This window comes from Pantherophis guttatus, chromosome 1, assembly GCF_059756535.1.
Source record: "Pantherophis guttatus breed Tessera chromosome 1, ASM5975653v1, whole genome shotgun sequence".
Taxonomy (NCBI): domain Eukaryota; kingdom Metazoa; phylum Chordata; class Lepidosauria; order Squamata; family Colubridae; genus Pantherophis; species Pantherophis guttatus.
The window spans coordinates 14101118-14125918 of NC_142063.1; the positions used below are offsets into that span (position 1 = coordinate 14101118).

Below are 24801 nucleotides of genomic sequence, written 5' to 3' on the forward strand. Positions count from 1 at the left end.
GAGAGAGGTCTTTGGTTATTCGGGTCTTCTCCCATGTAAAATTGGAGAATATATATATATATATATATATATATATATATATATATATATATATATATGTTTTCTGAGGTTTTCGCGGGTGTTTGTATGTAGGTCTTTGGTTATTCGGGTTTTCTCCCGTGTAAAATTGGAAGTGTCTTGGCGACGTTTCAACGAAGTCTCATTCGTCATCTTCAGGCTGGTGTTTTCGGCTTCGTGCTTCTAGGAGCAATCTAGTCACATTGCTCCTAGAAGCACGAAGCCGAAAACACCAGCCTGAAGATGACGAATGAGACTTCGTTGAAACGTCACCAAGACACTTCCAATTTTACACGGGAGAAAACCCGAATAACCAAAGACCTACACACACACACACATATATATGCAAGTTTTGGTGTATTCGGGTCCTTTCCCGTGTAAGATTGAGAGTATCTTGGCGACGTTTCGACGAGGTCTCACTCACTCTTCCTCGCACAAGCATGAAGCCGAAGACACCAGCCTGAAGATGACGAGTGAGACCTCGTCGAAACGTCGCCAAGATTTACTCTCAATCTTACATGGGAAAAGACCTGAATACACCAAAACTTGCATAACTCTACCCATGAAAATCTACAAAAACATATATATATATATATATATATATATATATATATATATATATATATATAAAATAAATGAATTAAGCAAACAAATAAACAAATTACATATATATATATATAATAAATGAATTAAACAAATTATATATATATATAATAAAAGAATTAAATAAATAAATTGTGTGTGTATGTATGTATGTATATATATATAAATAAATAAATAAATAAATAAATGTAAAGGCAGGATACAAATAAACGAAATAAATGAAGTAAAGAGAAAGCAGGAGTGAGTTACCTTTTTCGCAGCAGCAGCAGCAGCAGGAGCGGCGGCGGCGGTCTTCCCCCAAAGTGCCCCCTTCCTCCTCCCCCAAATAATAATAATAATAATAACATAAAATAAAAGCGGCGCGTGTTTTAATGCTTTCCCCCCTCCCTCCTCCTCCTCCTCCTCCTCCTCCCTCTCTTCTCCCAGCCTTCGCCCGGACCCTCCCCGAGAGACGTGAAATTGACTCCAAAGAGGCCGGAGCGGTGGCGGCGGCAGGAGCCGCACATGGCGGAAGGTGGGGCTCTCCCCTCGCCGGCCAACCAACCTTGAGCCCGGGTGGGCTCCGCCCCGACGGAAGGCTGGGGCTGGGGGCGTCGGGCGAAAGCGCCGCGCTTACTTTAGGCTTCCCGGCCAAGTGGCGACAATGTCTCTCTTTGCGCGAGTGGCCAGGAAGCCGGCGGCGTTGCGAAGCCCCGCCGGGAACGGGCGAGCCGGAGGGGAGACCTCTTAATAAAGTGGCCAGGCTTTTTTTTAAACAAAAAAAGGGGGAAATCGCCGGCGAGGCTTTAAACGGACCACAAAAAAAGAAAAAGAAAAAAAAGAGAGAGAGACAGAGACAGAGAGAGAGAGAGAGAGAAAACCTTGATCTAGCTACCTTTTCTTTCTGTCTGTATCTCTCTCTCTCTTTTCTTTCTTTTTCTCTTTCTTTTCTTTTTTCTTTTTTTGCCATTTGATTCATTCCGGAACGGGGGGGAAAAAAAAGAGAGAAAAAGAAAAGAAAAAAAAAAAAGGTGGGGAGCATGTTTTATCCAGAAATCAGCGCGTGCGTTTTCCAACCAGGATGGGCATTGCAGTCTCTTGATCCTAATTTTTTTTAAAAAAAAAGAAAGAAAGAAAAAAGGAAATCCTTTTAAATTGGGATTTTTAAATGGGGAGGGAAGGATGGATGGATGGAAGGGAGGATGGAAGGATGGAAGGGAGGGAGGGAAGGAAGTCTGGAGGAAGCGGCACCCCTGTGCACTCACCTTGCATTTTTTTTCCTCCTCCGTATATTCTCACTCACACTCACACATTCACACACACACATATACACACCCCTTTGCTTTCCTCCTCCTCCTCCTCCTCCTCCTGCCTCCTTCTCTCTTCCTCCCCCCCCTCCCCACCTCTTGCAATGCTGCTTGTGCCGCTGCGCCTCGGTGTTCTTTCTTCTCGGTTAATATAAAGGGGAGATTCTCGCATTGTTAGGAAAAGAAAAGAAAAGTAGAAGTGGGAATATAAAAAGCAGGAAAAGTAGATTTTGGGTGGGGGGGGCGAGAGGGGGAGAGGCGTCTTTTTCTCGCAAGTGAGAAACCTGTTGTGTGAACCGAGCGAGGGGCGTTCTTGGGAGTTTCTTCTTCCTTTTTTTTTTTCCTGGGGAGCGAAGAAAGGAGAGAGAGAGAAAAAGAGAGGAAAAAAAATGAAATAGAAGTTACTCCAGAAAGGGGGCTTCAAAAGGATCCGTTTTATTGATCTTGTTTGTCTAATGTTTTTTAAAGGAAGAAACCTCGGCGGGACAGATTCTGTTTAAAAAAAAAGAAAGAAAGAAAGAGAGAGAGAGAGGAGAAGATACCAAGGAAGAAAGAAAGAAAAAAGAAAAGAAGAAGAAGAAAAAAAAGCTCTTTAAAACTGGACAATTTCGGACTACACCGTACTGTATGTATGTTTGGAAGCTTTTTTTTTTTTTTTAAAGAAAAGTACATTGATTTGATTTTAGCGAAGAGGAGGAGGTGTGGTGGAAGAGGAAAAAAAATTCCTAATTTAATTCCGTTTCTGGGCAACTACTGATTGCCATCTGGGAAAGGAAGCTCTGGGCTCTTGAAAAGCTTTTCTGCCCCCCCACCCCCAGAAAAATCAAAACTAGGAATTGTTTTAATTCCTTCTTTTTTGTGTGTGTGGCTGTTGCCAGGGTTAGACATGGCAGAATCCAGAAGGGATTTCTCTTGAGACTTTTGCTTTGCTGACTTGACAGCTTTTCTTGACTTCTTTTTTTTGCCTTCTTGGTGAGAGCTGGGAGACTGTTAAAGAGAGGAAGGGAGAGAATTCCTCTTCCCCGAACCTGGTGATTTATTTCCACTTTTCCTCTGAATTTTGCTCCTCTCCTCTTTGAAGCAACCCCCTTCCCTCCTTTTGAACATTTGAACCTCTCGGTCTGGTGGATGAAGGTCCTTCTGGCGAGGACAGTTGCACGCCTGCAAAGAGTTTTGAGAGGGGAAGCGGGAGGAGAAGGAAGTTTGCAGAGCGCTCCTTTATAGGAGAGGGAGAAAAAAAAAAGAAAGAAAGAAAGAAAGAAAAAGGAAAAAAAAAAGAACAAAACGACCCGCAGCCATCTGTTCCTGTAGAAAACAGACTTTTTCCCCCCTCCCCCCCATTCGAAAGCTTGTGATCCCAACACACTAGATCGCTTTGCAGAAACCTGGATGGAAGGTAGGATGCTGCATCGCTTCGTTCCTAAGAAGAACTTAAGAACTGCAAAGGTACCCAGAACCTGCTCCATCTCCTTGCAATAAATTAAGGAATCCCAGATTTTTTTCCCCCTCCCCTCAAAAAAAAAGAAAGAAAAAAAAAGAAGTTGGTATTTTGCAAAGGGGGGCGGGAGGGGGGGCGAGAGACAGTGAGAGAGAGAGCAAGCCAGACGGAGGCGATTAAAGGGAAGATGACCTCTCCCACCCACCCCCAGACATTTTAAGAAACATGCCAAAATAAAAAAAAGGAGAAATGAGCCGGGGTCCTTCTTCTTAAAAGCATCAAAGCGCTGCAAAAGAAAAGAAAAGAAGAAGAAAAAAAATAGGCGAGAAAGGAAAGAAAGAAAGAAAAAATCTCCCAGCAAAAAAAAAAAAAAAAAAGGGAAGAAAGGAGGAGGTTAAACCGAGCGCCAATCAAGTAAAATGCAAGTTTCAGAGGTAGCAGCGCTTGTAGTTGCCCTTATTGGGGTTTGTGTCTGGACGGAGGACGGGAGCAAAGTTATCTCGGATCGCTATGCGGTGTACTGGAACAAAACCAATCCTAGGTAAGTGGGGGAAAAAAGGGGGAGCGAGCCGAGCTTGGGGGTAAAAAAAAAGAAAAAAAAAAGCTTTTTTGTCTGTCCTCACTTGAGTTTGAAGGGCTCTGGGAGAGAAGAGCTTGGGGAATTGGAAGTGGGGGCATCCTTGGACTTTCCCTGTAGATTTTTTTTGGGGGGGGTGGAGGAACGTTGGACAAAGTGGAAGGAAGAAGAAAAGTTTTTCGCACTTGGGATGCCTGAAATGGAGATATGCAATCTTGTCTCTGGCTTCCCCCCCACCCCCAACCCAACCCCCTTTTGCAAAAAGACATTAACTAGAAAAATTGCAGCAAAGAGACCGCTGGAGGAAATATTTCCAGCTCAGTTCAGGGGGAAAAAAAATTGCTTCTTCCAAACTATCAACCCTATTATTATTATTATTATTATTTTTGTTTGAAAAAAAATGCATCCCACACTGTGGCTTGTACACTTGTACAAGCTGTGTGCGGAAAAGTGGAGTTTGAAAGTTGGGAGTTTCATCCTGTCTGGTGTGAAGGAAGATTAACCTACAAAACTCTTGGGAAGTGACCTGTTTGGGATTTTTTTTTTTTAAATGATGACCAATTTTTTTTTGGGGGTGTATGTATAATTTTTGGCTGGCAGAGAGGTGCTATTTTGGTTTTTTTCTGGCTCAGCTGCTGCGTTCTCTGGTGTCATATCTGGGTTTGTCTGGAAGTTCAGGTCAGGCAATCCCCATCTTCCTAAAATTTGTAATGTGATTGCAAATAGTTTTCTTTCTGCTAAGGGCTGGAAGAATACCTTGCATAAAACACTTTTGGTCTCTTTTTTGCAAATTGATATTTGCTTAGTCATCGTTGGGGGTGGTGGCATTATGGTGAATGTTTATTCCTGGATTTTTATTCTTTTTTTTTTTAGCAAAAAATTGGGTCAGGTCGCCTTTCTCTTAACAAACTCTCTGGAGGCCAAGAATGCTAGATTTGCTTAAATTTCACATCCCTTTGCTAGTTTTAGGCTAACTTGGATAAATTTTACTGGGGTGCCCTCTGTCTCCCATCTCTTCCCCATGCTTCAAGTCCCCCAAATAATTTGGGGGGGTATGGACACACAAACACACACGAACATACACACACACACAGAGTCACAGACAAGCAGCTGTCCTACATTTTGGCACCTTCTTGAAAATAAGAAATATTTAAATCAGTCATCCAGAAGTCAGTTCTAGGAAGTCATAAGACTGTGCAGCCAAGGAGAACAATTTTCTGAAGCGGTGCAGACTGTAAAATCAATTATATGTCACTTAAGGTCTCGATCTTGTCAAATTAAAACAGTTTTCTACTGTGCCTCTCTCTCTTTCTCGGTCTCCTTAACCACTTTGGATGGAAATATGGTTTTCTTTCGTTCTTCTTTTTTTTTTTTTTAAACTTGCTGGACCAAATAGGCAGACCTTATTATTTTTTCCCCCCCTGCAGCTTGAAGGGGAAAGTTTTATATTTCCAATTTAGTTGGGGGGACCAGGAGAGGGGGACAGTTGCCTTAATGTAGGATAGTTCTAAATGTGACGGTACCTAAAACTGAATAATCTTTGGAGAATCAGGCTGGCAAATATTAGAAGCTCACCCAAAGATGGTGACCAACGGATTTTTGGTGAAGGGCATGATAGTTAATTAATTATATTTTTTTGTTGAGAGGGGTATCTCCACTTATGATATAAAGAGCCCTAATTGGCACACTGGTTGGATTATAATAGTCAGGTAAACCCAAAGTTCCTAGAATGTGGGGTCTGTTTGTGCCACCCTTGTCCATGCCAGTCTGTAGTGGTTTGCCAGCTTGTAATGTGAACGCAAACCGTGTTTAAATGAGTCCTCTTACTACCTAGGTCCAAAGTAGGGCTAAGCATTCAGAAGTGACTTTTTTTCCCCCCTCACTGAAGGCTTATAACAGCTTTCTGAAGTAGCTGAAACAGGCTGTTGAATGACAGCCAAATCTTTGATTGCTCATAATGGACAGGATCTTAACCCCAAAATAACAGCTTCTTCTTCCTTTAATCTTAGCAAACGCCAAGCCCACCCTCCCAAAAATATTTTTTTTAAAAAAACCTTTCGGAAAAAGTGATTCTTATTCAGCCTCCGTTGAAGGAGAAGCTAGCATTAACTTTCCCCTTTTTTCCACCCCGTTTAGTATTTCATACATTGTGTTTTGTATTTCATAAATGGTGCATCGCTTTCGAATCTTACATGGGTCCATCATTTTCTCTTTAACTCTGAAATTTTAAGGAAACCTTTCCTTTTTTCGTTCCTTTTTGCAATTTGAGCCCGATTATAAAAAAAAAAGGGAACAAGGAGAAGTTCCTTCTTTATCCGGACAAAAAGACTAGTTTCCCAATACAATATTCATTTATTTAGAGCAAAAGCTAAAATAAATAAATAAATCCCCAGAAAATTAGCAGTCCGTGGGATACTTTTAGGGAACAGCGGTAAAATTATGCCTGCAGGTTTTTTTTGGTGAGTGCCTTGGCTACGGTTGAGGGTTTTGTGTCTCTTGGCACAAGTTGTGTTGTGACACTTGTTTTCAGCGCCTCTTAGCTACCTGCTGATGTGTCAGGGCTGTGTTAATGCGTGGAGAAATGGACTGGGGTGTCATCCGATTATGGAAAGGCCCACAACAGACAGAAGCTTGGGAGTCTGAATTGTTCGCTGGCAGCTACTTTTCACCAAAAAATGAAAAAAATAACAATAAAAATCTCCCCATTGGACACGAATGCCCCAACCTGCAGATTTGTGGGGCTCTTAATGGAAGGGTATTCTTGGTTTGTTCGCAACTCGGAGTCTTTATCTCTTCTCTCTGCCCACTTCCTGTCCTGAAGAATAAAGAGCTTCATTCTCCAGCCAAATGTTTTGGGTTTGAAGGAAACGGGGGGCTGATTTCAAGGCAGACCTACGTACTGTAAGGACATAGAGGAGAAGTTTAGAGGCCATCTTGGAGATTATGGCTGAGATTTGAGGGAAGTATCTCTGGGGACCATCATATTCTCTTGGCACTTGCTCTCTTCTGGGACCAACTTTGATGGTCTTTGCCATCATAGTTTAGCCACCAGAAGAACTGGGGATAATTTAATCTTTTCTACTTGAGGTAGAGGTATGGGGTATGGGGTGGTTGAGACCAACCTATGTGAGTCACATGGATTATTTTTTCTCACAGATGAATTCTCCATTTGTTTTACTAGCCATTAACCTCTTCCATTTCTTCCCCCTTTCCCCTCCTGTTTGCATTGCTATTTCCACTCCCCACCCCCACCGCAAAATCCCAAGACATGAATTTGCCTGATTTGGGCTGATTTTTATTTCATTTTTTTTAAAAAAAGCCGGTGGGCCACTGACCTTCATTGAACCTTGCCTTAAAAAACGAAAGCCTTATTTTCTCACTGTTTCTGCGGCTTTCTTTGTGTGATGTGGAAGATATTTTATGGCCACTGGGTTTTCCAGGGTTTATTTTTGGGTCTGCCCCCTCCCTCCCATTTCTTACATCATTGATAATTATGATTATCTACTTCCTGATTCTTGGCTTTGTAAAAATTAGTGGGGCCTCTTGGTGGGAATCTCTGAAAAAGGTCCAGAATGTAGCTTAGAAGAAATATGAAATATTTGGAGTCACTGTTCTGTTTCCTCAAAAAAAACCTGGAAAAGGTTACAAACTCTTATGTGTCTAATGCAGAGCAACTAGAACTAAATTAATATTTTTTTTTCATCATCCTACCAGTACTTTATACATGCTTTGAGCGAATGCCGGTGAATTATCCTAATAATAATGCAGAGTGTGGCTGGGTTATTTTTCCGTGAATTTGCCTATGGAAACAAACCCAACTTCCTAGTTTATTCTCATATTGTTAGAGTTTGCAGGTAAAAACCTAACCCCTAAAACCAAAGAAAATCAGATGTGCAAAAATAGTTTTGCAGGGATGGGGTCGCAAAGAGGCCGATTTTGATTCTGACTGATTACAATAGCAAAATCCAGCTAGCAGTTGTTTCGCATTTCATGGTGTCAGTTTTGTGGAAAGTGTGTCAATTGTGTTGAAACTTAAGTGGGTAAGAGTTTGTATTGCTAGGACAGTGTTGGGTGAGCTTCCTACCCTTTAGAGTAGGGAATCATTTCCTAAAAGAACTTGGAAAATAAGAATTTCAAAGTAGATCTTGCTCAACGCTTAAGAAAAAAAAGAGTTTCCCCCCCCTCAGTTTTGAATAATATCCATAACTGACCGAAATAACTTGAGCAGCTGAAAAATAATGGTTTATGATTCACTAGTAGGAAAAGAAGACCCTCAATAAGATGAATGCACCTTGGTATGAAATTCTAGATTTGTGTATAAATCCACAACAAAATCCTGAATGTACAGTGGAAATTAGGAAGCTCAAGAGATGAAGTCAAGATAATATACCTTTTTCCCCCTCATGGAAGGCTGAGGAAGACCCGAAGATGTAAAAATCCCACAAAACCTTTAACGTCTATAATTTCCTTTCCTCTGCAGCTCTCTTTCTCCCTTTTCCCATTTCATTATTCCCCTCTGAAAGCCACCGTTTCCATCTTGTGGCACATTTGCCTCCTTGTCTGAGTAAAGGGGATGCCTTCCTTGATAATTGTGTCTAAATTAAAAATCAATTGTAAATTGAGACACCGGGAACTTCGCCCATTCTGAATGTAATTTTTGATCACCCGCAGGCATGCTTGATATCACCGACCAGTAAGCGTGTTTTATGTGGTGGCCACGGGTCTGGAGAACATTGAGAGATGTTTATTAAATATGTCTCTGTGTAGGCTGTTGATTGAAATACCGGCGGGTGGGAAAGGTTAGGCGTTAGACAAGGGTGGAGAGTCCTGTGTGTGTTTAAATTATATGTGTGTGTGTCTGTATATTTGGGCTGGGGGCTGGGTGGTGGTGGAGTGGTATTTTTAATCTGAAATTCCTCAAACCAAGCTGAGGTTGAATTAAAAAAAAAAACCCCAACAACTAGGCATCGTAGAAAGCTGCTGTCAAAACGGCCGCCATGTTACATTTCCAGCAAGGAAAAACAGTTTGAGTTAGGTTTTGCGTGTTGAGCAGAATTCAACTTGCGAGCCCCAATGGGCCAACTTGAAGTTCACAAAGAAGAACGAGGATGGTTGTCCACTTGGAGCACCAAATTTCACAGATGACTAAGAAGATCTTTAAGGATAGCTTCCCACTGGCATTTCTCCTTTGTTTTAGTCAATTTGGGAATATCCTTTCGCACCGGAACGGCATTCGGTTTGAAATGTCCGATGTATTTTGCAAATAGGTGTGTGTTTTGTTTAGTTGGCAACGCTGTGCCGAGTTTCTTTCTTTAGAGCTTTGGAGCTTTGCAGAAGGATTCCTTAACTGGTAATCATTTGGGTCAAGAGGTTGGCCTGTCTTCTGATTGTAAAATTGCCAAGGGTTCAAACAACTTTGGGTTGAGTGTGGATAGATGCCAAACCCAAGTGCCCGGAAAGATTGGGTGGTGACCTATAATTCGGTGTAGGTAACCCCTGTGATTTTGGAGGGGCGGTGGTGGGGGTTTGTGTCTGGGAGCTGGATGGACTTCGGAGTCGAGATGTCCCCATTCCGAGCAAGAGCTGAGAAGCTGTTAGAAACCCAAGCACATTTCTGTTCTTTGTGATGGTGTGACCAGAGAAATCATTTCCAAAGTATCAGAGATAAAGATTTGTCATTGTTGTTCACGCCACCTGCCACAGTGTAATGGGCAGTTTTAGTGTAATTCTAGAATGACAGTTTCCTTGCAACCAGATGAATTCCCAAGGAGACCACTACATAGCTATCTATCTATCTATCTATCTGCAGAAGGAAAAAGTGGGGAAAAAAATAGATGGGTAAATGGTTGGCTATTTTCTCTCTCAATTGGCAACGCAGATCCATCCCATTATTTTATTTTCCTTTGCCCTCCTGGCCTGTATTTAGCCACACAAATGTTTCTCTTGTTCAATTGTTGTTATTATTTCTTCCCAAAGAGCTTTCACTGATGTGCCCATTCAGGACTGTTGTTTCAATTCTCTCTCTTTCTCTCTCTGTCTCTCCCTCCCTCTCTCTCTCTTTCTCACAGTCCCTTCCTTCCCAAACATAAATGACTCGAAATTCTCAACAAATTTGTAGAATTACGGGAAATCAGTTTACACTCTTGTGAATATTTCTGGAGACGACCACTGGGCAGTGGGTTAGATCAAATTCCCTTAAGAGAAGAGTGTTAAAAGATTCATCATGTGATCTAAATAAATTCTTAGGATCGGTTTTCGGTGGTTCCATGAAGCTTCCTAATTTCAGAAGGAATCGGATGCTAGGTACTACATTTTGGGGAGAAGAAATAAGGGAGAGAGAGCCTTCTCCTCAAAGTACCTGTAATTTCCATTGTGGTATCTCACAAACACAAAAGATGAATGCATTAGAAGGAAACTGAAGTTAGAAGGATCTTTGATGGTGAACCACTATAAAAGAAAGCTCTTAAGGCTGGGAAGGAAGCAACAGCAACTTAGAGCATAATTAACAATAAGCCCATGTAGACTTCAAGGTCCATCTTATCTGGAGAAAAGATGGTTAGCCTTTCAGTCTGGCATTCTTGGAAAAAGGTTCAGACAGTTCTTAGAGACCTCATTTGAGTGAAATTGCTAATAATTAAGCATTAAGAGTTTGAGCTGGTTCAGTCTCCGAGCTTCTGCCTATTTATCTTTTACCTTCTTGAGAAGAAACCTACCTTTTGAGGTTCATCATGAATTTTTCTTGCTGAATTTTCTACCCCACTTAATATTGACAATGTCTTTAGTAAGTAAAAAAAAAAATATGAATGTGGCAATTTGTGCTTTTTTCCCCCCTGACTCTGCTAAATGTTTGGGGCACTTCATCCAGCACTTTCTTGTGATGGTGGCTTCATCCTTCTGAAGATCTAGGATGGTCTTCAGTTGTTCTGAAATAGGCAAGCAGACTAAGAATGGGATGGGCAAGAAGGCATGAAAAGAAAAATAGAACGAGGTGATTTTTCCTCCCCTCCATAATCTTTTCGTTTGGCTGAAACCAGGGTTGGCAGTCCCTGATTTCTCCACCATTAACGATAAAATAACTCTTCTTCTGAAGAACACAGGCAAAATAAGAGGGCACAGCAGAAAAATTCAGCTTAACTGAAAACACCTCCCTATTCTTCCTGTTCTGGAAGAATGACACCCTCATTTCTTTTATTTCTTTTATTTATTTAAAAGGTTTGTGTGGCCACCCATCTTAAAAACGCAGCAAATACCTCCCTTCCGATGTGGTTGCTATAAAAAGCCAAAAATTTTTTTACAGCAAATTGAGATGACCCACAGTCCACCTGAAGGCATTCCAGTTCTTCCACCATCTTTATTCTCTTTTTTAAGAGGTGGAATTTGTTTCCTCTCTTTTCCCTATCTCCCCTTATTAATTAAATAAAACTATTGATTAAAAGTGTTTGCTTACCCGTTTTATATCTATCTATCTATCTCCACGGTGAAGATACGAAAATCTCCATGGCATAAATCTAGTAGTCATCCTCATCAATAACAAACAATGTGTTAAAAAAATAACCAGAATAGCTTTCGGAGGCAACCAATTAGGGTTGGTGCTAAATTAAACTACCTTTCTGGAAAAGCTTTGTCTTAAACTACCTTCCTCCAGGAATCTGTCCTGCGTCTTGCAACTATAATTCCCACCTTGCAGGTGTGTCCTGATTAGGACCTAGTAAATTCCATCACGGCTTTTAAAGAAGCTGGCTCTTCAAGGTTGGGTTGTTTTCTAGACGGAACTTCTAATATGAAGACATGAAGGAGGAATGTATGGTGGTCACTCAGTTACAAGCTCTTGTTTGTTTTCTGATGAGAGAGGCATCTCAGCTTATTTTCCCAGTATACCCTTGACTATAAATCATAGGAGCCTTTGCAGGATTATTCAGGGAGGACTTAATTTTGGAGAGGGTGTGTGTGTAGACGGTTATTCTTTTGACCTTCTCTTTCACATACATTAACATTAATTCCTTGCCACATTTCACCCCTCTTTTCCATTCATTTTTAGAAAGGGGTTCTGTGTCCCCTTTCAGGGCAGGGAATCTGTAATCTCCCTGCCCAGTGTCCTCTTAACTTGAAGTGGGTCCATTTATTCTCCACCCATGCTTAAATTTTCGCTCTTGATCATCCCAGATCCAATTTAAACCAAACCTTTCTATCGGCTTTCACCGGTAGGGAAAAAAAATAATAAATCTCCCTGCTCCTTTTCCCCCTCACCCACCCCCCCGAATCGGGGCTGAGTTTCTCAAATGCTGTTATGCCCCCTTAAAAAAAAAACGTATTATTTTAAAATGCCTTTTTCCCCCCACCCCACCCTGCCTTCCTTTCAAATATCCAGTTGGCCTGTCCATTCTCCCAAACCGTTAAATCCTCTTTATTGGTTCTTTGAGCTGTCTCAGCCGGGCGGTTAATAAACAGCAGATGCAAACAAGGTCCAATTTCTCTCTCTGGGGGACACAATTGTGTTTCCCCACAGGTTATATATTTGGCTGTCTTGTGTGCTGAATTCTAAGCGTAAAGGTGGGGTCGGTTGGGCTGCCGTTGGTCTACACTTGCCTTCTCCTCCCGTCTCATTGGTTTGAGTCTTGGGGGTTGAAGGTTTGGGGTGCAAATGAGGGCCGTCTCGTCAACCCTCCGGTTATAAATTGTTTGGCCTTCGGTTTTGCACCACCATCTTGGTTTTAGTGAGTAGGCGTGTGCGGACACCTAATGGACTGTCTCAGTGTGTTGTCTTTTTAAAAAAAAAAAAAAAACACGCCATGATTTCGGTGACATACAAAGACATATATTTAGGTTAGAAGTCTTATCTGCCTTGATGGTTTAACCAACACTTTCTTGTGTCAGTGTCTCTGTTTCCCTCCTTTGGTGCTTTTGTCCTAATTACGAGAAATCATTATATAAGAGTAGCTGTACAGCTGAAGGAAACACGAAGATATGTATCCCCATAGACGTGTATTTCAGTGGAACGTACTTTACAGGAGTACAAAAAAAGTCATCAGTGTGTATTTGTATTATACATATGTCTATATTTTGTGGGGGTGTGACTGTTCACCCAAATGTACATACACATGGTGTTTTGTCTTTTATTTTGATAGTCACATTGAATATTTTCTTAGATCAAGATGCTGTGTGTCTAATCAACAAAACTGTGCTATTTAAAGCTGATGTTTATCGCATATAAACATCCTGTAACTATATATATATATGTATATGTATATGTATATGTATATATATATATATATATATATATATATATATATATATATAAATATGCATGCATTATGTATAATACATATGTACACATGCAGACTTATATGTTATACATAGACACATACACTATTATTACATACATATATATTATACATGTATTGCAAACATACATATATGCATATACACATACCTACACATACTAAGCATATATTGTACATACCTATACATACACATATGTATACATATGTTGCACACACGTATATATATATACACACAGGCATATACATACTCACAAATTATGCGCACACACACACGGATATATATATATATATATATATATCTCATACTTAAAACAAGGAAATCACACACACACACACACACATACATGTATGTGTATATGTACATTTAAGTGTCTGCTCATCTTTTTTTAATGTTTGATCAGTAAAAATGACACATGAGAATAATAACAGCTGAAAAGATGATTCCCCGAGCTTATGATTTACATTTTGTCTGTGCAAAGGAGAGAAAAACAGAGAATGAAAAATAGAGAGAACTGGAAGAGGGTACACATTACTGGCTATTTTACAATGGGTAAAATTTACAGACCAGAAAGGGGGAAAAATAAAATAAAGAGGAACATTAGGTATAAAGTAATTACCTCTACCTCTACAAAGTTCATTTGAAGTAGGTAGGATAAGGATGATGGATTAACGCCAAATGTTTTGCGAAAAGGGTGAGGTTTGCAAAGAGATTCAAATAGAAAGAAGAAAGTGTATAAGTAGCAATAGTGTGTGTATGTGTATGAGTTCCTTGTTTTAAGTATAATCCCATAACCCCTACGATATGATAAATTGTTCATATTTCGGGTCATTCCTGATTTTAGAGGACTCCTTAGTAATCTTTCACAATAACACCGATGCAGCTAATTCCTCCCATCCCGTTTTTTCCCTCTATTATATGACTTCAAATTGTAGAGTTCGTAGTGCCAGAACCATTTTTATTTTCTTCTGCTCATTTCTGCATCCATTTGCAAACAGTCATCTATGTCTTTAGCCATTTAGAGTTGCTGGTGGTGTCACCGGTTCACTCTTGAATTATAGCTTGGGGATAAGATATTTTTCTCCCCTCTTTTATTTCTGACTTAACCCAACCATATTGGCTGTCAAGAAAGAAAAATGGCTCAGATTTGCTTAGCACCCCCCCCAATTCCCTCCCTCAATTCCCTTGAAATTTCATTTTAGGGGCCTTAAATAATCCAAATTTCCAGCTCATCTCAGTTCCCAAATTCCGAATGATCACACAACCAAAAATTCAGTGGTCATTGCTCGTTCTGACTTTGGTGTTTTATCTCCTTAATTTTGTACTAACAAAATGTCCAAACTGGGGGTCACAATTTCCCCGGGAGTCTCAAACAATTTAGAGAAAGGTTGCAAAAATGTTTTAAAGTTAACCACTTTTTTTTCCCCCTCTGGCAAGCCAAGGTAGTGCCCATACACGATGCTCCTTTGCTAGGGTGAATCCCTATTGGGCTTGTCCTGGTAAAACGGGGCACAGATTTGAAGAGACTCTAGTTTTGCTGCCCAAACCGTCAGTTTTATTCACCAAGTGGCTGCAAAAATTTTATTTCTCATTTAAATTAATGGTCACACTATTGCAAATAGTATCTGTATATAATCCTTGCTGTGCCATGGTTACATTGAAGTAGGACTTAATTTTGAGTGGGCACATTTAAGATAGTGCTTATTAGCGCCAGAGGTGAACACTTATCCAAGCGTTAATGCATATTATTTGAGTTATTTTTATTTTTAAATGTTTGCAATACAGTTAAGGATTTAAGGATTTTTTCTCTCTCCGTTGGATATTGGAAGGTGGGAAATCTTTGATCCGGTGATGCTGTCACAATTTGTTTTGTTGTTTTTTTTTTGCTTTACAGCTGTTTATGTCTAAGGGACTTATTGGTACCACACTCTTAATCTGGTTAAATTAAAAATCTAGAAGTTGCATTCACATAACCCTTGAGTCTTGAGTCTTCGGAGAAAGGTGGCATACAAGTTGAACAAATAATAATAATAATAATAATCCCAGGCTGGATTAATTTTAACCTTGGTTTGGTGTGGGATTTTGGGATGGCTTGGTGGGGTAGACCAAGCCTTATGCTTAGGTTATGGTTTTGAAAATAGGCGAATGCCTTAAAAGCAGATTAAACACATTGCATGAATACAGCCATAGAGTGTAGGAAGGAAATGTTGTTTTTGGAAAGAAGGCAGGTTTAAAATTATTAGATTGTAGCTTTGTGGAAAATGCACGGGAGTACTGAAAATAAAAACCGAGAAATAAAAAACCAATTAAGTCTACAGGACCTCCAAAATCAGACATGCTGTGAAGTCCTACGCCAGGATAACATTTAAAATCTTGGCTCCTGAAATGGTTTGTCCTGAAATACTTAGGCTGAATATTGGAATACCCTTTTCTGAAATGTAAAAGGATTTGAGATTCTTGGCTGAATAATTTAAATTTCCCAGTTTCTTTCGCGGAAGTTCTAGGTTAGCACCAGGTACAATGCCAATGCCTGGATCTCAAGATGACTCCCAACTCAATTGCTTTTCCTAACAATCAAGTTCTCTTAGGTTTCCTCCTTCCCCATTTAAACTCATTCTGCTTTTACCAGAGGCAGGGGGAACAGGACATTGAAAGAATTCTGACAGGGTGAATTTCTAGTTTGTCGTCCTTTTTCTGCTTCAGAAATCTCTGAACAAAGGCCTGCCTGGAACCTACTTCCAACATTCATGGACAAACATGGGTAGACTATTTTTTTCAGAACTTGCAATGTGTGGTTTAAAGGGGTTGATGGGATCTGACCATCCCAAGTTGGCTTGTTGCTTGAAGCTAACAATCAATGCAATGTTTCTTCTGGAAGGTACTCAGAACTGGCCTTAAAAACAGGGTTGACTTATATTGTAGTACCGTGTTTCCCCGAAAATAAGACCCTGTCCTATATTTCTTGAATGCCGAAATAAGCGCTTGGCCTTATTTTCGGGGAGGTCTTATTATTTTCGGGCGCATGGAGCAAGATGGAACTCCTTTTGCTGTCTTACCTGATTTCCAGCTCTGCGTTTAAATATTTTCGCGGAGGGCTTATTTTCGGGGGGAAGGCTTATTTTAGCACATGCACTCAAAAGCCCGATTGGGCTTATTATCAGGGGATGTTTTTTTTTTCCGGAGAAACAGGGTAAATGTGGTGAACATCTGTACAGTATAGTACAGCCTACTGTAGTAAGTTCTGGACATCTTCATAGCTGCTTTCGTTCTTCACCCAAAGTCTGACCAGGTCACTGCTCAAATATAAGGTAAAGGTTCCCCTCGCACATATGTGCTAGTTGTTCCCGACTCTAGCGGGCAGTGCTCATCTCCGTTTCAAAGCCGAGGAGCCAGCGCTGTCCGAAGACATCTCCATGGTCATGTAGCTGGCATGACTAAATGCCAAAGGCACATGGAACACTGTTACCTTCCCACCAAAGTTGGTCCCTATTTTTCTACTTGCATTTTTTACGTGCTTTCAAACTACTAGGTCGGCAGAAGCTGGGACAAGTCACGGGAGCTCACCCCGTTACGCGACACTAGGGATTCGAACTGCTGAACTGCTGATCTTTCGATCGACAAGCTCAGCGTCTTAGCAATTGCATTTAGACTTATATACCACTTCACAGTGGTTTACAGTCCTTTCAAAGAGGTTTACAGAGTCAGCCTATTGCCCCCAACAATCTGGGTCCTCGTTTTACTGACCTTGGAAGGATGGATGGCTGAGTCAAATATAAGTCTTCTTTGCAGATCTCTGCTCCCTACAAGGGACATGACATGGGGGTCAAATGGCAGGCCTTTTCTGTGGTGCCCCCAATTTTATGGAACAGCCCCCCCTCCCCCAGAAGTGCAGATGGCTCCTATCCTGCCAGCATTTCATGAACAAGCCAGTTTTGTTCCAGTATCTCTTTGACTCTCAGATCTTTAGGACAATCGACTGATGGTTTTTCACAGTGCTATTTTTAATCCTATGTATGCGATTGCATTTTTTTTATTGTGTTTTTGTTGGATCCTATTCCGAACGCATCAGGATTCAGGGCAGTTGTATCAACAGCGACAACTAAACAAATGAAAAATAATACTGCAAGGATGTATCCTGTAGTTATATTTGTGCTTTGCTTCTCTTTGTTTCTAGTTGCATTTCACCAGGATTTGGCGCCAGGTTTTTGTAGTTTTTGATGTTTGAATTCTGTTGAATTTTATAGTTTTAATATAATTTTATATGTCTTTTACTTTCTGATTGGGTGCCGTCGAGAGAAAGAAGGACAGCTATATAAATGCTATATTATATCTACATACCTATATATGCATCTGCATCTGTATCTATATATCTACAGCTATATCTATATGTATATCTGTTTATATTTCAGATTTCTGAACTGCCCATCTCCTTCAAAATCTACATTTATATTTAATAGTTATACGTCCGTCCATCCATCCATCCCTAAGCATATGTTTCATTTTATATATATTATAACTCTCGATCATGTCTGTCTGTGTCTGTCTGTTCCTGCCTGCCTTCCTACCTACTTACCTACCTACCTACCTATCATCCATCCATTATCTCTCTCTCTTTCTCTCTCTCCCTACCTACAGTATCTGTTTGTCTGTCTGTCTGTCTGTCTGTCTGTCTACGATATTTCCCTGAAAATAATACCCTTTTTTATATTTTTTTTGATCCCTAAAATAAGTGTTGGCCTTTTTGCCATGTGCTCAAAAGTCCAATTGGGCTTATTAACAGGGGATGTCTTATTTTGGGGAAAACAATGTATCTATCCATCCATCCATCCATCCATCCAAATCTTTTATTCTCTCTCTCCAAACACACACACACACACACATTAAATTATTATGTTTTTTTGCATTCTGCTTACATTCCCCACCAACATATTTTGAGGTTAAGCGGTGGCGTTTATGCAAAGCTGAGAAAAGAAATCAGAAGGAGTTTGCCAAAGCAATTAAAGGCGTGAGGCAAGAGAAAGCAAAGCAAACGTAAAAACATTGCCTTTAAAAAAAAAAAACTAACTAAGAGATCCAAATTATGTCGGGCAACGTGCAGATTCTTCTGTGGCCTGATCCTTTTCTGCAAGCAAAGGTTTAAGAGAAATGGCTCTTGGGTCCGGCTTGCATTTCACCAGCTTCTTCTGCTGCCCCACACCGCTTCCTCGCCATCTTAGCTAGTAAAACTGGTTCCTGGCACAGGACAACGATGCTTTCTGTCTATATTAAACAATGTGCCTTTGGCTTTCGTAGTAGTTCTCAGGATTGTTTCAAGGCAGCTCTGAGCAGAGACAGCCGAGCAGAAGGGAGATTTTGGAATTGTTGCAGCAGGAAAAAAAAAAATAACATAAAACAAAACCTCAAGCTTGCAGAAAGCTGTAGTTGTCACTTTTGAAATACTGAATGGCTCGTATCCTTGCTATGAAATGGATTTGACATACCCTGGAGCAGGTTCATTTCTTAAAGCAAGAACTAATTAAAATCCATAAATAATTTCATAAAATTCTAGCGTTAGAAATTGGATATGGGCAAACCGGGAAACCGGATTAGTCCATTTGTAGGGCAAATACAGAGTGGTGGCTTCAGAATTAAAATGGATTCTCCCCCACCCCCATGCCAGTGTAGACAAATGCGGTGCCAGTCAAGAATTTTGCCTGTGAAATCTTGGCTTGTTTGTGACATTGATTAAGCAAAGAGCGCCTAAGAACGTCTGTCCTGCCATTTCTCGTAGGAGCACAGCAAGACCTCTTGTACTTCCAGAACGCAGGGCACAGAATTATGGGTTTCAGCGTATTTCATTTATTTGTATCCCACCTACATTATTTTTTGTAAACAACTCGACAGATCCCACACACCTTCTTCCTCCTATTTTCCCCACAAAAACAACCCTGTGAGGCGAGTTGGACTGAGAGAGAGGGATCGGCCCAAAGACACCCACTTGGCTTTCATGCCAAAGGCGGGACTAGAATTCACAGCGTCCTGGTGATTAGCTTAAAGACACCAAGTCGGCTTTCATGATTTAGGTGAGACTAGAACTCACAGTCTCCTGGTGATTATCCCAAAGTCACCCAGCTGGCTTTCATGTCTAAGGCAAGACTAGAACTTACATTCTCCTACTGTGTTTCCCCAAAAATAAGACCGGGTCTTATATTATTTTTTGCTCCAAAAGATGCATTAGGGCTTATTTTCTGATTAGGTCTTTTTTTTGGGGAAATACGGTACTAATTGTGTCTGATGATCTTAACGGGCTTATTTTTGGGGTAGGGCTTATATTATGAGCATCCTGAAAAATCATGCCAGGGCTTATTTTCCAGTTGGGTCTTATTTTTGGAGAAATAGGGTAGCGATTGGCCCAAAGTCACCTGGCGGGTTTTCATGCTTAAGGCAGAACTAGAACTCACCATCTTCCGCTCTTAACCTGATGCCTTAACCATTAGACATAAACTGCTTAGGGTTAAGGTGTCATGAAGGCAGATTGTGGTTAAATGCTAGGACATGTCGCAGCAGTAAGAACCATTTAATCATAATTACCCAGGGAAGGGAGAGCGACTTTATTAGATAATGGCAAGTAACATTTGGTATTCTGATCGTGGTTGAATCTAGAATCTTGCATTGAGCAAGGAATTGGATTTGATGACCTCAAGATCTCCTTCCAAACTACAATTTTTGGACAGGGAGACACCTGGAAAGAGACACCTGGAAAAGGAACTTCAGGGGATGGTGGAAAACCCATATGGCTGGCATTGGTCAATTCCTCTCCTACTCACTGGTTCCTTAGAACATAGAATAGTAGGGTTGGAACCTCAACTCTTATAGGCTTCTGGGAGTTGATGTCCCCCCATCCCCAGCTTGCCAAGGTTGAGAAACATTGGCTTCAACGTTCCTCCTTCCAACAGATGGAGCTTCTCCACGGAAGGAAAACTCCCTGTTCTTGCTCCCACTAGGAGGAGAGGATACGGCTTTCCGATGATTTGATCCTCATGGACCAAAGGAGATGTTCTGCAGGCAGAACAAATTTCCAGCTCCCGAGCTACAGACCGTGGCTTTCTTGACTCTACATCGCACACAGCAAAGCCATAATTGGTGCCAGGGATCCCTGATCACATTCGCTTGGCGCTTTCTCCCCCCACCCCCCCTGAGTGCTCAGAGAAGACGCCACTCATCATTACTGAAAAGCGGCAAGGTCTCTGTCAGCTAAAGAAGATGCCATCTTGTGTCTTACAGACATTTCTCTCCCCCCCCCCCACTTTCCAATTGTCAGATAACACTGACGTACATTTATTTATAACATTTTAATTCTGGCCTTCTCCAAAGAGCTAGAAAGAGCATCCGTGGCTTTCCTCCTCCACGCTCTGTTTTCTTTCTGGCCTCTTGACAATCCCTAGAAGCAAGGTTTTGGCTGGGAAATTAGAAATGGCTTAAAGATTGCCGTTGAGTAGGGATTTGGACCAGTTTGAAAGTCAGCCTGAGCTGCTTATTTGGGAAATGTATACACGCCAGTGCTTCCTTAGCAGTTCTTCAAGCATAGCATCGGGGTTTGCTTTCCTTCTTGATGCGTTCCTTATTTTGTTGGGCACTCATTCAGAAGCCTCTTTGGCAGCGAGTTCCAAGCCTGTGTATAAAATGGATTTGTATGTTTGTATTTAGGATGTAATGGAAGGGTATAAAAGGGAGAGAGGCCAGGTTGAAGGAAGGTAGCAAATGCATTTCCCCGCACACCTTTGTGAGGAGAACAGGACCTCGTTTCTCTGAAAAAATAGGCGATGTGAGTGGTGCCATTTCCACTTTTCGAAGCTTATCGAGGGAGCTTGTCCCAAAGGCTGGTATGAATGAAAGCGGGGCTAAGTTAGCTTCTGTTCTACTTGGCCTCTTTTAAAAGGGGAAAATATTACTACCACTGTGGCCGATGTTCATAATAAAGCATTGCTAGGATTACGGGCCATCTGGGAAAGTTGGCTAAGATAAGGCGTGCCCCTTCAGTCGCTCGGGCTGTGATGCACGAATGCTCGATACTGCTATGTGGTTCTGCAAAGGGACTTCGTCACAGTTGCAAGAACGCGCCCGTCCCACCGTGAAACCTGGAGGTTCAGACATAGAAGGAATCCCCTCTCGGGTTTCCTTTGGAGCAAAACGTTGGCTTATTTTGCCACGCCGATTCTGACACGGGGGGAGGTGTCGGAATGCGTGACTTTGGGCTCAATTCTGGGCTCAAATACAAAACACGCATTTTGGATAGATCGAAATAATAATAGTAATGATAATAATATAATAATAATATATGAAACACATGTTGGAGATATTTCTTACGAAAGAACCAAAGGGAGAAATTTGCCTGATGTGGTGGGGCACCACAATATCGGGTTTGTGTGAATTGGCCTGATGTTTGTTTATTTAGAAAATGTATATGGCCGCCCACTCAGTCTTACTGACTCTGGGCGGTTTACTAAAAATGTTGACCCATCTGATGCTGTATAGGGGTGTTTTGCTTTGAGATTCAGCAACTGGGAGCTAGGTAAGAAGCCATTTAGGTATGAGCGTTATCCGTATGGAACAACCTACCCCTAAAAATTTGGAGGGTGACACCGCCGGGGTGGTTACAGGACAGTTGTGTCCCAAAGGACTGAGAGTATTGCTGAGAGTGGGCTTTGGCGTTTATTTATTTAAATTTAATATAAATTTTAGGGTGCTTATGGCATCTGCGTACATGTAAACCGTCAGGCGTCAATTTGGGGCTGGTGGAATACAAACCTGGAAATAAATAATAAACTTGAGGAAAAACCACAGAGATTTGGGTTCCTGTTTTTAATTGCCTGGCATATGTCAGAATAAAATAATTGAATAGTCCTTGTGCTGGCACAGATCAGATTGAGTCATCTCTAGGGATGCTGTTTAACTTGTTCTCAGGTGCATACAGGGAGGAAGGAAAGGAGGGAGAGAGAGGAATGGATGAATGGATAGATAGATAGATAGATAGATAGATAGATAGATAGATAGATAGATAGATAGATGATAGATAGATAAACAGACAAACAGATTGACCGATGAGTTGGGAGAGATGGATGGATGGATGGATGGATGGATGGAAAGAGAAACACACAGAAAGATAGATAGGTGGGGGAGAGAGAGAGAGAGAGAGGGAGGGAGGAAGATGGACAGATGGACAGACAGACAGGTCTAAACTCAACACCGGAGTGAATATGAAAGATGTTATTTGCTTATTTTGAATTGATTTGATTTTTATTATTGCTTAGAAATAACCCAAGGTGGCATGTGGGCACAGGGGCCGATACTAAGTCAGAGTTGGCAGCAGGGATAAATTTTTCAGCTCTTGATTTTGTAGCACAAACCAGATTTAAAAGTCAGGCACGCGCCAGCGGAAGGAGATTTGGTAGCATCTTAGTATTCTCCAAGTCGGTCCTGGACACTCACGGTTAAAGCTCCGTTGATGGGAGACCCTGCCCTGGCTGTTATCTCAGGCAGCCGCTGGTAAAGTGGAAAATAGCACGCTGGGTGAATTGATAGACAATTTCGTCTAAAGGGGCTTTCTTTGTTCTTAGTCTTGCTGTGATTTCCCCCCCCCTTTTTAAAACAGCCCTTCGGTTAGTTAATTATCCCTTTAGAGCAGGCCTAAAATATAAAAAGAGTCCCTTTCCGTGAGCTGGGCAGCCACATAAATTTAATTAATATTTTTTAAAAATATATATATAAAACCACAGGTCCCTGTCCTGATGAGCTTACAGACTCCAATGGTTGGAGATTGTTGGTCGCTTTAAAAAAACAACAACTCTCGTTTCCCCCCTTAAAATTCAGGCAATATCTCTCTATATATCACAGGACGTTGAAAAGAAGTGTGTGGTGAGGTGAGGAATATTATCACAAGGCTAGAACAAATATTGAAGAGAGATTTCTTGGGCAGAATATGTTTCTTTTTCTTTCTTTCTTTCTTTTTTTTTTCCCAAGCGGTGATGAGCATTGATTGACACATGAGGATATTGAAAAGAAAATAAGGCCCCTGTTTGCATTAACATTCCCATCCTAAAAGCAAATTGTAAAGTTCCCGTCGTAATAGGTTCTGATCAAATTAACTTTTCTGGAAAATGCGCCGAGCATTGTCGATTGGAGTTTATATTAGCAAGCCATTATTCTGTGATTATAATGGGTGGTAAAATATCTTGGGATAAGTGAGGAGCGAGAAACCAAGATGGTGTATGTAAATCTCTTTTCTGGAAAAGGCTTCCCCCCCTCCCCCGGCTGCTGTCAATGCTTTAAAAATTATATCTATATCTATATATCTATATCTATATATATCTGTTTCTGTTTCTGTTTCTATCTATATCTATATGTATATCTGTCTGTCTGTCTGTCTATCTATCTATCTATCTATCTATCTATCTATCTATCTATCTATCTAACTATCTCAAACAAGTAGCTAAAAAAAATACACCAGAACCAATCTGGCTTCTTTAAAAAAAAATTTAGTGTACTTATTAGATGGTCAGCTGCCGTAATAATTTTGTTATTAATTAAAAAAGAAAACAAAAACCTTCGCTCCTTGTTATCTTAAGCAGCCTGGCTTTGGCCCCACCGCTTGATTTTATTATTATTATTATTATTTTAACCACTGATTAATGAGTTTATTGATGGAGGGGCTGATGGATCCTTGAAATTTGGGGGCTCCCGCACCCTTCAGCTCGCAAGCATTTATTTATTTATTTTGCCGTGAGAACCTTTTGCAGGCCCATCGTCAAGCGCTTTTGAAAATAATAATAATAATAATAAAAAGAAGTAAATAGATTCATCCTTCTGAAGAACTTTTAAGTTAGCGGGATGGGTGGAAGTGGGGATGAAAGCCATGGAGATGAGATTTTCGAAGGCCATGGAGAGCGGTCCTGCCCTCGACGTGAGCTTTTTTCAAGAGGCGTAGTAGCTCCGAGGAGGCCTACAAATGACGGTTCAGTTGCCTGCAGTGAGTATCTAGTCTGCAAACTACTCGTCTCGCACACAAGCGGAAGGAAAGGTATTCTAATGATCGCGTTGTTCTGCTTTCCTGAGGAGAGCAAGGTTTTCTTCAACACTTCACAAAGCTTTGCAATAGAAAGCCTTATTTGAACACCATTAATACCCTGCCTTCCTCCGCACCCCCCCCCCGGCAAACTCCCTGCCCCCCCCCCAGTTTGGTTCCCCACCCCCATAACCGGCTCTTTGCTGCCTTGTTCTGCTCAAGTGCTTCCTATTGTAAGCGAGCTAATTACTATTTAATGAGCCACTAAGCTGAGAGCCAGTTTGGGTTAGTGATTAAGGCACCAGGCTAAAACTGGGAGACGGTGAGTTCTAGTTCCGCCTTAGCCATTGAAAGCCCAGCTGTGTGACTTCGAACCAATCATGAATTCTGGTCTCACCTTAGCCAGGAAAGCTGGTTGGGTGACCTTCATTCTCTCTCAGATGAACTTACCTCACAGGGTTGTTATTTTGGGGGAAATAGGAGGAATAGAATAGAATAACAGAGTCGGAAGGGACCTTGG

General features: G+C 41.1%; 1 protein-coding gene across 1 annotated transcript in view; it reads left to right on the forward strand.

The window, feature by feature from the left end:
* The first annotated feature begins 2018 nt into the window (after positions 1-2018).
* Positions 2019-24801, forward strand: part of EFNA2 (ephrin A2) — a 315252-nt gene continuing 292469 nt past the window's right edge. Inside the window, exons 1-2 of the mRNA XM_034422655.3 lie at positions 2019-2091; positions 2415-3925. Coding sequence (XP_034278546.1) covers positions 3804-3925 — 122 coding nt within the window. The 5' untranslated portion in view covers positions 2019-2091; positions 2415-3803. The remainder of the gene's footprint in view (positions 2092-2414; positions 3926-24801) is intronic.